Below are 16428 nucleotides of genomic sequence, written 5' to 3' on the forward strand. Positions count from 1 at the left end.
TCAGTTCACAATGACAAAACACACAGATCACTTTGGTCTTATCAATGGAACCATTTGGCAACTTTTTAAAAGTAAACCTTCCATTAAGAATCTTATTGGTATCCATTTCGGAGTCTCGCGCTCGCCATCCACTCAAAACGTAATGTTAGCCTAGTACTCTTTGGCCGGCTCACAAGCCCAAACAAGTGTGTGTGGCGTGCCTGTTCTTTTGTTTCCGGTCTAGCTAGATCCGGTGAGGTGTTATAGTTTTTCTAACGTTACTAGTTGTTGCAACAGCATGTGAGAGAAACTCAAAAGTTTGCTAGGCCAAAAAGAACGTTAATCTCGTGATAAAAAAATGTACGCCATTAAAATGGGTTTGCATTAACGCCGTTAATAACGCGTTTAACTGACAGCACTACTGGCTAGTCTCTGTTTTATTGTATTCTATTGTTATACTCAGAATCTCTCTCTTCTGTTCTCCCGACTTACTTTGCCATGTCATTACAAACAATACATGATGCTGTACTTCTCACATTCTTTTCAGATAAAATTAAAATCTCTCTCTCGGCTCTCTCCCCCCCTCTGCTGTGTATTTGATCTTCTCGTCCTACAGAACTCTCTGCGTAACCCATGCGCTGCATTAGCAGTAGACGTGGTAACCGTATCACTGTGGCAAAACAATATCACTTGCCACACATGGTGTGCTTTGTCGAATAGCAGCAGGGCACTGGACTCAGCCAGCCCTGTCACACCTCTCCTGCTGTAGGATCCATAAGAAGAATACTTGAATGCAGTTTGTGCCTGGAGGCAGGTTATCAGGGTCTGGTTGGTCGTTTTGCTGCAGCATCCTCTTGCTCTGCTAACGCCGCTAGTTGTCTGGGACATCTGGCGTCCATATTATTCCCGCCTTGGCTAGAGGTCACCGGCATTTTACTCTTATTTTAAGTACCTTTGGTGTACTCCCTGGTGGGCATCAGGTCTGCTGCGTTACCTTTTGTTGGAGGAACGGACCTGGTGTCTCATCCAACCCGTTGGTGCTGATGATGAAAGGTGGAGAGAGAGAGAGAAACAGAGGAAGAGGAAGAGAGGCAGATTATGATGTTGTCATTGCAAGTACTAGTGCTACAACTTCTCCAGAAGAGTCCATAGCTCAGTTTTTTGACACTCACAGCGTGGTTGGCCTGGCTGTCGGGGGTTACTGGCGCTGCTACCAAAGGAAGACTGGAAGTTATGGATGGTCTCTTGAAGGATCTGCCTTTCTCGGCCCTGACGACAACCAAGCAACGGTCATTATAAACCAGTTAACATTCTCAGACAGGCGGAGATGAAACTTTTGCTATACTTTCACATATCACGTGCCTCTGGTATCCACTCTTAGTTGTTCCCTTTAGCAATTTCCATCCTCGTTCAAAGTAATTCTACCTATCTCTGCAGTTTATCATGATATCATGTTGATTATACTGGGGAAAGCTGGAAGTGGAAAAAAATTTATAACCTAAGCCCAGAGATCCCTGGAAACACACCACTTGAAGTAAGGCTGCACAATATGTCGTTTCTTTATAGACATCGCAATATCAACTGGCGCAATATACATATCTGGAAAGGCACTCAGAGGGTTGTAGTGTTAGTAGAAAGAAAATATCAGCAGAAAACTGCACTTTAAAATGAAACTGTGGTGCATTTTATATTCAATTCAATGTTCAATTTGTTCAATAAAAGAATGTTAGAAATGGTTTCCTTTGGTTTGTTTTAAATTCAACAAGCAATTTGTTGTATTTTAGCAGAATACTGAAAGCAGCAGAAAGGCAGAACTGAGTACGCTTTAATATCTTTTCATTTATGGCAAGTAATATCGTCATCGCGATATTCAACGTCATCGCATATTTTCCTCATATCGTGCAGCCCTAACTTGAAGCGACGTTTCCTTGGCGATGCATGATATATGTTCAACCAAATGCACCTTTCCAGCATTGAGCTCTGATATGGCAGCCAAGATCTGTTGTCTGGGTCCGTCCGTTTTAATGCCCAGCTCCCGCAGGTCTCCATCTGTTAGAGTCAGGAATGCCTCCATGTCCACCTAGAAGCAGAGAAAAGACAAACGCTGATTAAAACACTGAATGAAACATCATGTTCAATAAATTAGACAAACAATTTTCTGTTTTTTATGAGCACAGAACCGTACAGTCCATGCGGTCCTTTCAGGCACTGCAGTTCAGTGATGCAGTTATGGGAAAGCAGTTTGCTTCATGTTGAGAACCCGTGATTAGAAACGTATTGAAACAAAGGAAAAACAGAAGGGAAATATTTTAGAATTCCCTTTTGACATAAAAGATAGAATACCTCCTGTTCCTCAAATATGGGCTGGTATTTCTCGAGGGACAGTTTCTTCAAAATACTAGACAGCTCATCTGAAAAAGACAAAAACAACATGTAGTACGAGCCAAGGAAAAACGATGGCACTCATTGCCAGAGTTTCCACCAGAAGATTCAGTTTGTGTTGATTGTTTTACATAATGAGACCCTGGTTTATTTTCAAGTTATCAAGAATCCCCTATCATCGCCAATCATTGTATTAATAATAATTACGCAATTTCAGTTTTGGTTGAAATCCACATGGTATCACCTTCATCGGTTATGGTTCCACTGCTGGAGCCGCCGCTGCTCTTGGAGCGAGGATGGGAAGAGTTGGAGGACAGCGAGTCTCCCGGCCCGGTGGGAGGCTTGGGCGTCGGGGAAGGAGACGGGGTCAGAGTGGGCGACGTGCTCTTGGATGTGGAGGAATTCCCTGACTGAGGTCTCTTCTTCAACTCCATCTTCTACAAAGGAAAATACAAATATTTTCCATGTTGATTGTGCTTAAAAATAATGGATAGGCAGGCTATATAAAGTATAATATCATCAAGGGATGTAGATTTGTACTATGTTATGGAAATGTAGGCTACTTGCTGCAGGCAGAGAGGCCAAAAGAATGAAATCAATGCACATAACATTGTACCGATCTGAATTAAAATATATGTGATGTGTTTGTGGCATTAATAGGGTTGTGCCGATGGACGATATCATCGTCCATCGTGATGGTTGACCATCACGATGGACCATCATGATGCCACGCCCCCCACCCTGTCAGACACATGCTTATCCTAGTAGACGGGAAATTGACAACTGCGTCGGTCTTAAACTAGCAACTAGCTACGTGCAACTACGATGTTATGTAGGATTTATGAATGTACGTTAGCAACAGTAGGCAAATTCCGAGGGTGCTATTTTATGTGTGAGCTAATACTGCGCATCTGTTCATGTGCAGAGTTATGTTTCTGTTTATTGAATGCTAATATATTATATATTATTCAGTGCTAATATAACCGAGAATGTAGTTTAATCTCAGTAATGATGGTATATTAGGTAATTACTGTCACTCTGTTAAAGGCAAACGTTCCACTGTACTGTCGTTATGCAGATCACGGACATCTGATTGAGTCTAGACTTTACAGCACCGTAGTTAAGTGAAAGTAGGTTAAGTTGTAATTTACTGCCCCTACCAGTGGCGGCATGTAATACTATCTATTTACAGAGGGCATTTAAATGTATGTCTGATTGTTTCTGTTAGCCCATAGTAGTAGAAAAAAAAAATAGAACGAAAGATATGAAAATCACTGTAGCCTATATTAACACAATTTAAATTGTGCAGAGGGAATTAATTCCACCGGTAACTCTGACCTGACCCTTTTTTTTCAATAACCGGACAACAGAAACTCAGACCAGTTCACTGACATGACAGGAGGCACTTCTTTAACATTGACTGTTTCTCACAGTAATGACAGAAAGGAAAGAAAAAAAACACAGACCCTTCTTGAGTGGATGTCGGAAGCCACGAGGCTGGGGTGGGAGTGGATGTCAGGAAGGCTTATCTCAGGCAGCGGCAGGCCGGGTGCTGTGGGTGGCAGTGAGGGTTGGCTCTGTGTCTGGCTGTGCTGTTTGTCTGGAGCCTGGGCCTTCACATCTATCAGGCCTGCTGCTCGCTTCCTTTGGGCAGCTATCTGGGACAGAACACTGTCTGCACTGCCCCCTGGTGGAAGAGAGAGGCAGAGACTACGTCATCTGGTTGCTCATGTTAGCCCTGCTCGATTATGGAAAGAATCCTAATCACGATTATTAAGAATTTATTACAAAACGTAATGTGCAAAATATTTTTTGTGATCGTTAGGAGCCAAAATCATAATCACGATTAATTTGAATAATTGCACAGCCCTAGTTCATGTTCACATTGTGTCAGGGTATGTTCGTATTTGTCTGTGTGCATGTGTGTGTGTGTGTGTGTGTGTGTGTGTGTGTGTGTGTGTGGGTACCTGAACGGTTGTGAGAGTCCCGGTTGATCCCTGCCACTCCGTTGGAGCCTCCTGAGGAGTGGGGGGAGTGGTAGTGACCAGAGTTGGAAGGAGAGGATGAGGAAGGCCCCTTGGGGATGCTGGGAAACTTAATGGACCTGCTGACCACACGACTGATAGACGTCTGACGTACATAAAGGAGAGAGGAGGAGGAGGAGAAGAGAGCAGGAGCCACATGAATGATGAGAAAACATACGGACGTGGGATTGGCCAGCGCCGCCAATCTCTCACTCACTCACAAACACTCACAATATCGGAGTTCCCGCTGCTGTTCAGCTTCCTCTGGGGGGGCATGGGCAGGCGGGGCGCCTCGCTCTTTCCCTCCCCGAGGAGACGCGAGCGGTCCGAGCTCCACGGTTCAAAGTTGGACGGAGGCAGGAAGGGAGGGATCACGGCTTTTAGTTTATCGTTGGGCAGCCGGGTCAATGGCGCACCACTTCGGAGCTAGAGGACATGGAAAACATATTAGCATTACAACACTACCACAAACAATAATAACCATCAACTTTGTTCATACAGCTCACATTGAAAGAGTTACAAAGTGCAAACCCCAAAGCTTTAAAACAAAATATTATTACACACAAACACAATAACCCAGGGCCAAAGGGATTGCTTACTTTGCAACGTGTTGTTTCAGCCAAGCATGCTAACTTTCTGACATCCCAGACGGTCATTCATTCACAACATGATTGAAAAAAATTTACAATGAAACATGGTTTACATCAAATCAAACACTCCTACCATTGTGGTTATAAGAAAGTCCTCCTTTTCTGACGATGCCCTGCACAGACCTGAAAAAGGAACATACAGTAAGTCACATTTACACATTCCCTCCACCATATCTTCTAACACGCAACGTCCGTAATGACATCTTTCTGAATTCAAAGATCGACAACACGTACATATGCAAAGTCAGTTCCGACCAGTGTCTGGACAAAACTGACAACAATCAAAAGCAGCGACTCGTTCTGGGGCCACACAAGTCCTTTTTTTCACACTGTAAACACTTGTAAAGAGACTCTGATGTGTAAAACCTGGCGGAGTTCCCCTTTAAAATAAACATCTGATGCGTGACAGACAATAGTGACTATGCTCTAGAAATGAGGATGAATTCATGTTATCACTGTGTCTCACCCGCATCTTTGCTCTTGACCGCCCAGGCAGTGCTGGCGTCGTTCGCCCCCAGGGCAGGGGATGGTGCCAGCGCCCCATTGGACACCGCAGCAGGCTTTCTATTGGCCTTCATCGTGGCATCCAATGAAGTTTCAGCATCGTCTGGAAATGGAGCCAGGCGGTTGGATGAAAGGCCGTGCCTCAGGGTGTGAGTCAACTTAAGCCGCCGGAACCGATTGGACATCCGACTCCACCAGGACTGGAAGGGCCACACAAGTCAAAGGGAGTCATTTTTCATTTACAGTAATATTATATCAGTACTACATGGTATGGATTTTGTATTCATACATACAGCATGAAGTAACATACTGTTTAACATCATATTACAGTAACAGGACTTTTCCTTTACCTTAAGGCCTCCCTTGTCGTCAGGCGGCACGGGGACGTTGTTGAGGGACTGTCGGCTTTTGGAGCGAGTCATTAAGGCTCTGCCGCGGTGTTTCGACTTGTCCTTGTCTACTTGCATACACACGGATGCTAACAGACGCACCAACTCAGTGTCTGAGAAAATCCAAAGTAGACACGGAGAATATAAATAAGATATACATACAGACACCATGGGAACTACCGAGCATGGGCTGTTTAACAGGCTACTTAGTCATAACTTCATCAAAATATGATTTCAGTCTTCTTTGAAGAATGAATTATGTTAGCAGGCATCTCCAAAAACATATTGCAAACATTGAAGCATACATAAAAACCTTTACATATACCATCCTTTTACAATAAAAGGCCACTTATGTAATGACTTATTATTGTGGAGAGTTGGGTTAAATGAACAACTATTTATTGTGATGTATCCATTAATCTATCACTATTTTCTAGAATAATGGATTAATCTTTTGTTGTGTAAAATGTCCGGAAATAGTGAAAGATTCTCCAATATTCCAAAGTACCAGTTGAATTATTCGAATTGCTTGTTTTGACAAACAACCAACAAATATTCACATTTCAGGAGCTAACACTAGAGAAATTTTCAGAATTTTTAATTAAAGAAAAAAAAAACGTATGCCATTAATCAATCAGCACATTTGTTGGAAAGTAATTTTCTACTGAATAATCACATTTTAAATTAGTTGCAGCTCTACCATTTACAGTCAATGTAACATCTAAAGGATACAATTCCACAATAGTTAATTTAGTTTCGCAAAAGTATGCTTATAAATCCTTATTGGTTCATATTTTTTTGTTAAATCACAAGTACCTCTACCATGCATCCTAGGTCAAAGTCCTAAGATGACTTCATAACTTGAGAGTTAACTTTTGAATAGGGTAATAGCTACTGCTATTTTCACAAATGATGGACACCTGATATTATTAATGCCGCTATTTATTACAGTTTAATAGGAAGGGACTATTTACTTCATTCTGAGCCCATTTTCCCAACAGGCTGTAAAGCAAAGTGATGACAGAGGGGTTACCTGGGTCGTTCAGCAACATAACCAAATCAAAGGCTGTGTATCCGTTCTTAGCCCGAAGGTTGACATCAGCCCCTTGACTCAACAGGTACTTGACAATGTCTTTATTACTGGAAGGACGAGGGAGGCAGAGAAAACAAAAGAGTGGGAAAGGAGTGATGATGGTGTAGGCATACATAGTGTATAGTGTACATAGTGCATTGCATTCATGAAATGACTTCATATCCCCACTAAAGTTTACTATAATGAACCACAATATCCTTCTTACCCGTGATAGGTGGCCTGCATTAAAGCTGTCCACCCATGGACCCCATCCTGTTTGTCTATGTCGGCGTTCTTCTCCACCATGAGCTGCACCACTTCTAGCTGACCGCTCACTGCTGCCATCATGAGAGGTGACGCTCCCTCCTGATTGGAGGAATTCACCTGAGTAGGATCCTCCTCCAAGATCTCCTTGACTAGTTGGGAATTTCCTGAGTCAACACACACACACACACACAAACAAACACACACACACACACACACACACACACACAAAAAGAAATTGCATTTATATGGACTTGATTGTGTTTTTTTCAATCACCTGTTAATCTTACAACCAAAACACAATTTACACAGCAGGGGTCGCCACACTTGCAACAACACTGAGTATTCAGTTTAACTCACCCAACTTGAGAGCACTGAACACATCTGGTCTTCTTCTATCGTCATCTGTGGAGGAAAAAAGCGCACGGCTGAGAACAGAAGACAGTTCTGGTATACTCTGAAACAACAGTCCTACTTGGCCAAACTCCAAATGGCTCAGCATCATGTGTGGCTAGGGGTTATGTAAATAAATACTAGAAACTCAGCCAGACTGATAGAAAAATTGCAAAAGTGATTTTCTTTCTCGTTCACATGTCGGCAAAACCACTAAATTGTGTTTTCACCTATATTTCAGCACAGCCAATGGCTATATGGCACGCCACTGCCTAAACATTCATTCATGAGACGGATTTATCTTAATAGATTAATAGCTTAAGTGTCAAACAATGTAGCCACAAGTGAGCTCTGGTTAAGAGTCTAAGTTTGGTTTCAGAAGTGGAGGTCATACGCAACACTACGTATGACCGTGCAGGAAAACTGAGTTAATTACTGCTGGTGAGAAGAGCTATTAAACATCAAAGAGGCTGAGAGCTGTTGGTTTTGCTCTCACATCAGTGTCAATTGCAATGCAAGACAGCAACACACACAGACATTGTCATGTCTGCAAACAGGGTAGATCAACACTCCCTGTTATATTGTAAAATGATATAACCATAGAAGTAGCAAAAGATGCCAGAGCCTGAGGAAACCAGGAGAGTGACTCCTGAAGCTGTACTGGACTATTTCAATATTTTAACATACAGTACATTCAACTATATCTCATCTTATTTATATATTATGTAATGATTTGATTCTGCAACAATTTGTTCCTCTTTCATCATATTATAGTATGTAGCATAATAATACAACTGTATGATGATGATGATGATTGTGTAGTAATTTGCAAACCCTTTGTTGGATTTTTTCTTACATTCACAATTACTACACATACACATGTTAAACTTTGTACGACATGCTTTGGCAATACTGTACTACTTCATCATCATCATCATCATGCCAATCATGAGTTTGAAAGCGAGAAGGAAGCCTTACCTGTCTGTGGTCGGACAGTGGTGATGGAGTCCAGATAGGCCTTGATGTCTCTCTGTTTAAGCTGCATGGCGAGTTCAAAGGCCGTCTTGGACAGAACATTGACCCTGTCTGGGTCAGCTCCACGTTCCACCAGCTGTTGAGTCACAGCCACCTTCAAAACACACCAACTTTATTTATCAGCTGCAAAGAAGACTTTTTCTACCAGATATAACTGTATGCATTCGCGCTACAACTGTGTTTTAAACGAACTCACATATATCAAGATGTAAATCCATTGAACCCACCTTCCCGCTGAGGGTGGCCACCATCAGTGGTCCCCAGCCAGTGGTCTTCTGGGAAAAGTTGACATCAGAGCCCCATTCTAGCAGCAGGCGCACTGAGGCCTCGTGGCCATGCTGAGATGCCACCATCAGGGCTATGATGTCCATGAATTCTCTGCCCCCTCCTGGACAGCCTTCACTACCTCTAAAACCAGCCGCGCTGTGGAAAAACAGTGCGCCAGAAGACTTAAGATGTTATTCAAAGGTAACCTAAATTGAGTTTTGTTTCAGTCTAGGAGTAGGTCTAAAAAACCCAAAGCCCAAACCTGCAGCTGTTGTTGTTGTTGCCGTTTGAGACTGCCTCCGCAGCAACAGCCAGATGATCACAGTCATCAACGTAGGCCCCGCTCTCCAGGAGTAACTTGACTACATGAGTGTGTCCCCCACGGGCCGCCATAGTCAGAACACTCGCACCTAGCCTGTTCCGTCCATTGATCTCTGCCCCGTTCTCCAACAGGATGTGGGCGACAGTCAGGTGGCCAAACCTGGGTGGAGAAATAGAGAAAAAGTATGAGATAGAGAGAGAGAGAGTGGGTATTAAGTATCTATATCCCCCCTAGTTTAGAACAGTTTATCAAACATGTTACAAATGAATTAGAGCACTCTTCTCTAAGCCGAATTAACTTAGGGTGTTGAGAAGGCATGGTCCTCCTGTCACATGCCAAGCACCACCCAATTAAGTCATGTCACACTCCATTAATTCCCATGGGATATTCATCAGTTTGTACCTAACATCTAGTACACCTGCTGTGACATGTGTCACGTTGGATGCAACATAATGTGATGTTTGCATTACAATCAATGATAGTATATTTTTGTGAGAATTATGGAATATTTGACATACAACTTCCCAGTTTCTTTACTGTACGGCATGCCCTGCGTGTGCGCTTAACTGTACACTGAGCACTATATACCCTCAACATTAGGACAAAGCCATTACAACCAATATACCAATTTTGACAGACACCAAGACAAAGGCATTACATTACAACATTCAAGTTGAACTCCAGAGTAATGATCTCTCAAAGGTTGTGTCACGACCATAGGTCACGACCATGACAGTTACAATATTTGGATTAAATCAACATTAATAAACCCTTTGTTAAAACCATGAAGCTAAGAAATATTATTTGTATGATTTAAAATGAACAGAATGTTAATGTTGCTTCCCCAAACTCACGCTAGAATTTGGCAATTGCTGGAAAAAGATGTTGATGTAACAGGCAAGACATTTTAAAGAGTGGGTCCTTCCTGACTGAGTAACGTTAATGACATGACGAATAAAATCGCCAAATTGTTTAATGGAGTTTGATGTGTCCGCCTCTTCGTACATTAGAACAGTGCATTGAGCTTCAGCCCGCAGCCTCACCTAGCAGCCTGCATCAGCGGGGTCCAGCCGTAGTTGTTTCGGCTATCCACCGAGGCCCCCTTTCGTAACAAAAACCGGACCAGGTTCTCATGACCGCTGGCTGACGCAAACTGTAGGGCGGTGTTGCCCTCCTCGTCCGTACAGTCCACCGGTACCAGAGACAACATGTCCGCGGTATTGCACTCCGACCCCGCTTCTGACCGCAGCCTGCTCTGCCGCCCGGACTCTTTCGAGGCTCCGGGCTCCAGGATCCCCCGGGCGGTTTCATAGTCCCCCTCGTCGCAGGCACGGAAAAGCAGCAGCGAATTAGCGGGGACCCCAAAATTCATCTCCTCATTTAAAGTGTTACTCCGTCTCCATTTAATCAAATCCAGTTAAGAGTAGTTTCATCGAAAATAACGGACTCCGACTTTTCCTCTGTCACTCGGCGGCGGCCTGGAAATCATGACGCACGGGGAAATAAGTTTCGTCTTCTAGTCTTCTTCTTCGCAAACACTACACCCTGGGTATCATCTTTTACAATCATAAACTTTCGTAATATCTTAACGCGTTTTCGACAAAACAACTTTTTGGCAGGCAACCACTGCCCCGGTTCCGTTACTTGTTTGGGAATTTGAAGAGCATCAATATGTCTACAACACAACATTTGACTTCCGCTTTCATCTTTCAAAAGAAAAGCTTATTAAAATGCAATGGAATAATTGCGGGTTTTTTTGCTCAAGGAATTCCTCAGTATATCAGGACACATCGGATGAGGGGAGAGCCATATAGTGAGAGCTTACTAACTGCTATAACATTTTCCCAGCCAATAGCCTACCTTTGAAAAGCGCCACATGTGACAATTGTCAAGCGATATTAAACACTTCAAACAAACTGGCTTGCTACATTCTATGCTTGCATGACAATATTGTGTCATTACATGACTTCCCAAAATCACACATCTTGCAATTTTAAAATGCGATATATAACACAATCTTTATTCTTAAAGATGTGTTCCGACAAATGTCAGTAACGTAGCCTAATATTCATAATGTATTTGTCTAATGTTTATTCATGATGTGAGTTCATAATACTAGCCTACTCATTTCATGAATAGAACGTTTGTGTGTGTTTGAATGTGTTGCCCCCCTTTATTTACATGTGAGATGGATAGAATGCTAGAAAGAGTGATTTTGTTAATTAAATATTTTTTGGAAGTAGTTCATGGTTTATGTCTGCCTTGATGATGGGGTTCCACTCAGGATAGGTCTGGCATAACCATTGATGTGACAAAAATGTGTTCTCTGCACTCAAGTTGTTAAAGACAGGAAATAACCCAATCTACACTGCAATTGGCCTACATAATTTATTAATCATGATTATTACTGATTTTCATACGTGTATCAATTTTTAATTGTAGTCAAGTTAGTAGCCTACTCATGTTAATATACTTGTTATCTTATTTTTTAAATATTTGCCGGATGTAACCTCACTGGTGGAGCGGGTAGTTGTCATGGTAGTTGTCAAGCGTGTTGAGTGTACATTTTACTGTTGGGGGGGGGGGGGCTGGCCACCCTTGCTGAAATACTGAAGCAGGAAAAGTCAAATAACACATTCTAAAATAATCTATTGAAATGGAAGCGCTAAAAGAAGTTTACTGTAAGTAGCAGTTTAAGTGGAAGCACTAAAGGAATGTGAAGTGTCAATTTAAGTGCTGAGTGGAGTCATGAAGGCCTTGTCATCTGAAGATCAAGAGATTAATTGTTTCTTTTTTTCTATTTTCATTTGTATTCTACAGATTTAGATTTAATCACTTATTGATATGATAATGTCTCTGGCGTTTGAGATTTGGTTCCCCTTTAGTGACTCGTTGTTACAGCCTGTACCCGAGCAATAACACAGCAATCCTTCTGCAATAATATTGTTAAATGTATTTAATAAATAGGTTCATTTTAAGTCATTAATCATTCTCGCTGTAGTTATTGTTTATGTACTGTACGTATGTGTCAATTTCAGTCAAATTCAGGAAATGATTTGAACATGCCTCATGAATTTGACACGAAAACAAGTTAAATGTTAAACAAATGGACAGCCTTGTTCTAAAAATCCATAATTTTCAACATGAATTCCAAAACCCTCAATATACATAAAACATATATGATGTTGGTTTGATTCAGCTTGCATCTTTCAAAATGATATCCTACTACTTGTTATTTAATTTAGGTGCTGATACATTACAGTGTATGCAGTAGATGTATTCATGTTTTATATGTTTATATTTTTAATACATTTTAGCTCTGTATTTTAGTCAGCTAAACACTTCTCTGGTTTGAATGGCCTACATTGCCACAGGTTTTCCATCCATAAGACTTGTTTTTTTGTTTTTGTGTCATCTTTTTACCCACTCCTGTTTCAAACTGTTTACACAAGTGACATTGGACAGATCAATAGTGCTATCTATTCTAGTTGTTTATTTATTTTTTGTCAGATCTCGTATGGCATTGTGTGTTCGTCTTTTTTCTTTTTCTTTTTACCTAAGTCTATGGTCACAGAACCTGCAACACTTCATTAGCGGATAACCAATAGCGTAGCCACTAGATGTCAGTGTTGATTATGAATGCGTCTAAAACACTAAAGAAGAAGTGTAAGTAACCCGGATGAGCAGTACATATTGAGGAAACTAGCCTCTGCTCGCTCTTTTCCTGAAGAGCTAACCACGTTTGTGGCTCCTGTTCCTGGCTCACCGCTGTTCGCTTGAATTTCTCCCGAATAAGTCGGTCAGGAATAATCAAAATGGTATGTGCTGTTTTAGTATAGTATTTTACGACGCTCGTCTTGTAGCTAGTAATTTTGTCATTCCGTATCTTAACTGAAAAACCGAAATTCTCGGGGTTGTTGGCTAATGTTAGCACCGAAGGCTAATAAAGCTGGAGTAGATGTCCCGCCACAAATCCTTCACAAACTAGACTTTTTAATAATAACCTGCGTATTGACAAGTTGTAAACATGTGGCGACATGAAGCATCATGTTTCCCGAATCTTCAAGACACTCTTTATAATTCGGCAAAACGTAGCTACTTAAAAGTGCACAAGCAGCATTTGCTATAGCTAGCTAATTAAAGTAGTGAAATAACTAGCTAGCTAGCTAGCTAGTCTCTTGCTCCCATGATTGTCTCGCAAGAAGTCATAACGATAACGCAAAGGCAGATAACTTTTTTATGACTTGGAGATTAAAGGACCTGCAACTTCATCAGAATTTGGTTACAAATGAGCTCTGACAGTAGCTAGATACGTTATGTAATTTTCCACGTTTTTGAAACTAGCGTCTGAACAATGGCCAGTTGTCACATTGGCTGACGTTAGCTGGCTTAATGCGCAGTTTATGTGGCTAACGTTACTATTACAAGTTTCGTGGATAAAAATGGGTGGACATTGGTCCATAGTTTAATTTAAACAGCTTTCGCTAACACTATAATAACACCAAAGTACTTTCTTTCACTGGTGAAGCAGTTTATTTTGATATTAGGCGTGCTAGTTAGCTGGTGCTGCGTTTAGGTGCTCCATGTAGTTCTCCAACGTGTTTGAAGACCGAAACCATTTGAAGGATTAATTAAATTACTAACCTGAATTTTCAAATGTAACTAGCAACAATAATTGACTTCATTTCAATAGCCATTCAGGGTTAACCTCGCTAAATGTAATATTAGCTATATTAGTATCAAAAAAAATCTAACTGACCGTTTGATTTCTTTAATACTAAATCATAACGTTACACTGTTGCAGCTGTTAAGAGTCAAGTCAGTGCTGTAACTGTAATACATGAGACAATACTCAAGCTATTAACTCTGCTGGGCCCACCAGTAATGTTACATCTGTCCTTGCTAACCTGTGCTGACCCATGTTGTCTAAAATCCTGTGAATGTCAGGTTAAGGGTCTTCATAACTGTTTCCACACATGCAGGCTTTCAAGGACACTGGCAAGGCACCTGTTGAGACTGAGGTCGCCATTCACCGCATCCGCATCACCCTCACCAGCCGCAACGTCAAATCTCTGGAGAAAGGTAACAAAGATGAAAATAGTTAATGTTGAGAATAGTACATGGATGTGAGCTATGAGGATAAATTTCCATCTGATAACCTGTGAAGACTGGATATACGCTATTCTGAGCCATGGCTTTAAAAGCATCGTAGCGTGATTGCCGGTTGCTTGTGTTTTGAAGTTGTTTTTTTTAATATAATCCTCAGTCTGCGCAGACCTGATCCGTGGGGCTAAGGAGAAGAACCTGAAGGTGAAGGGACCTGTCCGCATGCCAACCAAGGTACTGAAGGACATGGGCTAGAGAAACATTTTCACATTTACTGCGTTGATATAAGACATGGATTTGCTGTTGCAATGTACATTGGTGAGTCCCATCATCTACCATGTTGGTGTCTGAGGACAGGGACTGACAGGCACTCATCATGCATGTTGAATGGTGAAGTGGCATTGAAGCTGACAATTTCCACCTATTCAAACCAAAATGTATGATTGTGTTACGCTCGATATAAGCTATTTATGGGCGAACCTAGCCCAGACATTCACAAAATGTCTTTAACACTGAATACACTTGAAGTTATCCACCCAATGTGTCTGCCATGTTTATCACAAAAGCTTCAGCTAATTTTTTATAACAGCCCCTCCTTTCTGCACTCCTAATCTTTGTTGCTATTTACGAATTGCAACAAATGAGAGAACTAACTAACCTACAGACTTTAAGCTGTTATACCACAAATAAACAGGGTGCTGGATGCAAAAGATGGGAGTAAAAGAAGCATCTGTGCACATCTCCTTTGCAACCCTCTGTTTATTCTCACAGCTTTGTCAGACCATCCTGAGGATAATATTTGCTATCACATGGGAAAAGTAACTACATTTACATACTGGATTGTTTTTTTTGTTTTTGTTTTTATCGAGAATCGTTTTTGAATCCAATGTTGAGCCTAAACATCTGTATTGAATCGTGACGTTTTCTGAATCATGCACCCTTAATGCTTTTATTGACTTCTGTCAAAATTGCAGTATACCTGTAATGTGACCCTACAGGACTTCTGTACTGCAAAGGAACAGCATGAATGCTTTGTAAATATGGAACTACCACCAATTTAGCAAGATCAGTGGTATTCCTGATTATTTTTGGTCAAGCTAAAGCTTTTTTCTTTCCTGCCCCATCCAGACTCTGCGTATCACCACCAGGAAAACACCTTGTGGTGAAGGATCCAAAACCTGGGATCGCTTCCAGATGAGGATCCACAAGCGCCTGATTGATCTGCACAGCCCATCTGAAATCGTCAAGCAGATCACCTCCATCAGCATTGAGCCCGGTGTAGAGGTTGAGGTTACCATCGCAGATGCATAAATGATGCAGATGATTCAATAAAGAAATGAATAAGGAAACTGTGTTATTGGGTGGGCTCTTAATGCACTGAGATAACAGGATCTGCACACACACCTGAAACAACTCCTTGCTAATCTGTTCTATAGAAACAATTACTGATCAAGATTAAGGATGTTATCTGGGGTAGTTCAGTGCAAACCAGGACTTTAATAATGTACCCTATAGTACATCACACTGAATTCTGGTTAAGCAACTATTCTTCTAATTGGAGAGCTAAAAATCAATGTGCCTGCCATTGCTTTAAATTTGAATCTACAGTGCGGTTTCTAGGCAATCTCACCACTGTAAAGGTACATGTGTGGATATCTGATACTTCACAACTTATATGTGCAGTCTATTTTAATAAATATTTTATTTCTTATTTGCACACTGTCCACTTTGGTAATGGAGAACACTAATAATAAAAAGGCAGGAATAGTGGCCAAGAAGACATTGAGGAAACTAGTTTCAAGAATATTTTACAAATCCTGTTAATCTGTCAAAAATTAGTTAATATAAACACATTCTTACTTCTTAACTTTGCTTCAACCCAAGAAGAAAGGACACATGGTATGCTTTTTAATGCCTCTTTTACCTAGAAACACTGAACTTTATAAAAACTGCAAAAGTCACAATGGCAGGATAATGTTGAATGCCAAAACATAATTTAATAAGAAGCACAGTAATTAGAGTATATAACACTCCGTAATGT

The 16428-nt window shown here is 41.2% G+C and overlaps 2 protein-coding genes and 1 non-coding gene across 3 annotated transcripts; 2 read left to right on the forward strand and 1 right to left on the reverse strand.

Moving 5' to 3' along the window:
* Positions 1-282: 282 nt before the first annotated feature.
* On the reverse strand, positions 283-10653 carry LOC120552044 (ankyrin repeat and SAM domain-containing protein 6-like). Its single transcript, XM_039789687.1, has 18 exons — positions 10325-10653; positions 9222-9440; positions 8920-9115; positions 8636-8786; positions 7625-7669; positions 7227-7431; positions 6962-7068; positions 5890-6041; positions 5502-5739; positions 5109-5158; positions 4617-4811; positions 4329-4491; positions 3828-4048; positions 2606-2798; positions 2323-2390; positions 1943-2059; positions 1152-1248; positions 283-1019 (listed from the first exon to the last, which is right to left on the reverse strand). Exons 1-18 carry the CDS (start codon positions 10651-10653, stop codon positions 970-972), a joined length of 2796 nt encoding a protein of 931 aa, XP_039645621.1. The 3' UTR covers positions 283-969.
* A 2292-nt stretch (positions 10654-12945) lies between these two features.
* Positions 12946-15736, forward strand: rps20 (ribosomal protein S20). The gene is made up of 4 exons (XM_039789688.1): positions 12946-13099; positions 14264-14363; positions 14548-14621; positions 15516-15736. Exons 1-4 carry the CDS (start codon positions 13097-13099, stop codon positions 15696-15698), a joined length of 360 nt encoding a protein of 119 aa, XP_039645622.1. The 5' UTR covers positions 12946-13096; the 3' UTR covers positions 15699-15736.
* Positions 14409-14476, forward strand: LOC120552752. Its single transcript, XR_005638067.1, has one exon. It is a non-coding gene; the product is annotated as a small nucleolar RNA U54 (small nucleolar RNA).
* Positions 15737-16428: the final 692 nt, after the last annotated feature.

Source organism: Perca fluviatilis, chromosome 22, assembly GCF_010015445.1.
Source record: "Perca fluviatilis chromosome 22, GENO_Pfluv_1.0, whole genome shotgun sequence".
Lineage (NCBI taxonomy): Eukaryota > Metazoa > Chordata > Actinopteri > Perciformes > Percidae > Perca > Perca fluviatilis.

Excerpts from the sequence above, each read along its gene's own strand:
- rps20 (XM_039789688.1), top strand. Across the intron at positions 14,364-14,547 it reads CGTCAAATCTCTGGAGAAAG|TCTGCGCAGACCTGATCCGT; the intron begins GTAACAAAGATG and ends TATAATCCTCAG. Across the intron at positions 14,622-15,515 it reads CTGTCCGCATGCCAACCAAG|ACTCTGCGTATCACCACCAG; the intron begins GTACTGAAGGAC and ends TGCCCCATCCAG.
- LOC120552044 (XM_039789687.1), bottom strand. The coding sequence starts at position 10,653 with ATGAATTTTGGGGTCCCCGCTAATTCGCTGCTGCTTTTCCGTGCCTGC. Across the intron at positions 7,069-7,226 it reads ATGCAGGCCACCTATCACGG|TAATAAAGACATTGTCAAGT; the intron begins GTAAGAAGGATA and ends TCGTCCTTCCAG. Across the intron at positions 2,799-3,827 it reads CCGACATCCACTCAAGAAGG|AAGATGGAGTTGAAGAAGAG; the intron begins GTCTGTGTTTTT and ends TTTCCTTTGTAG.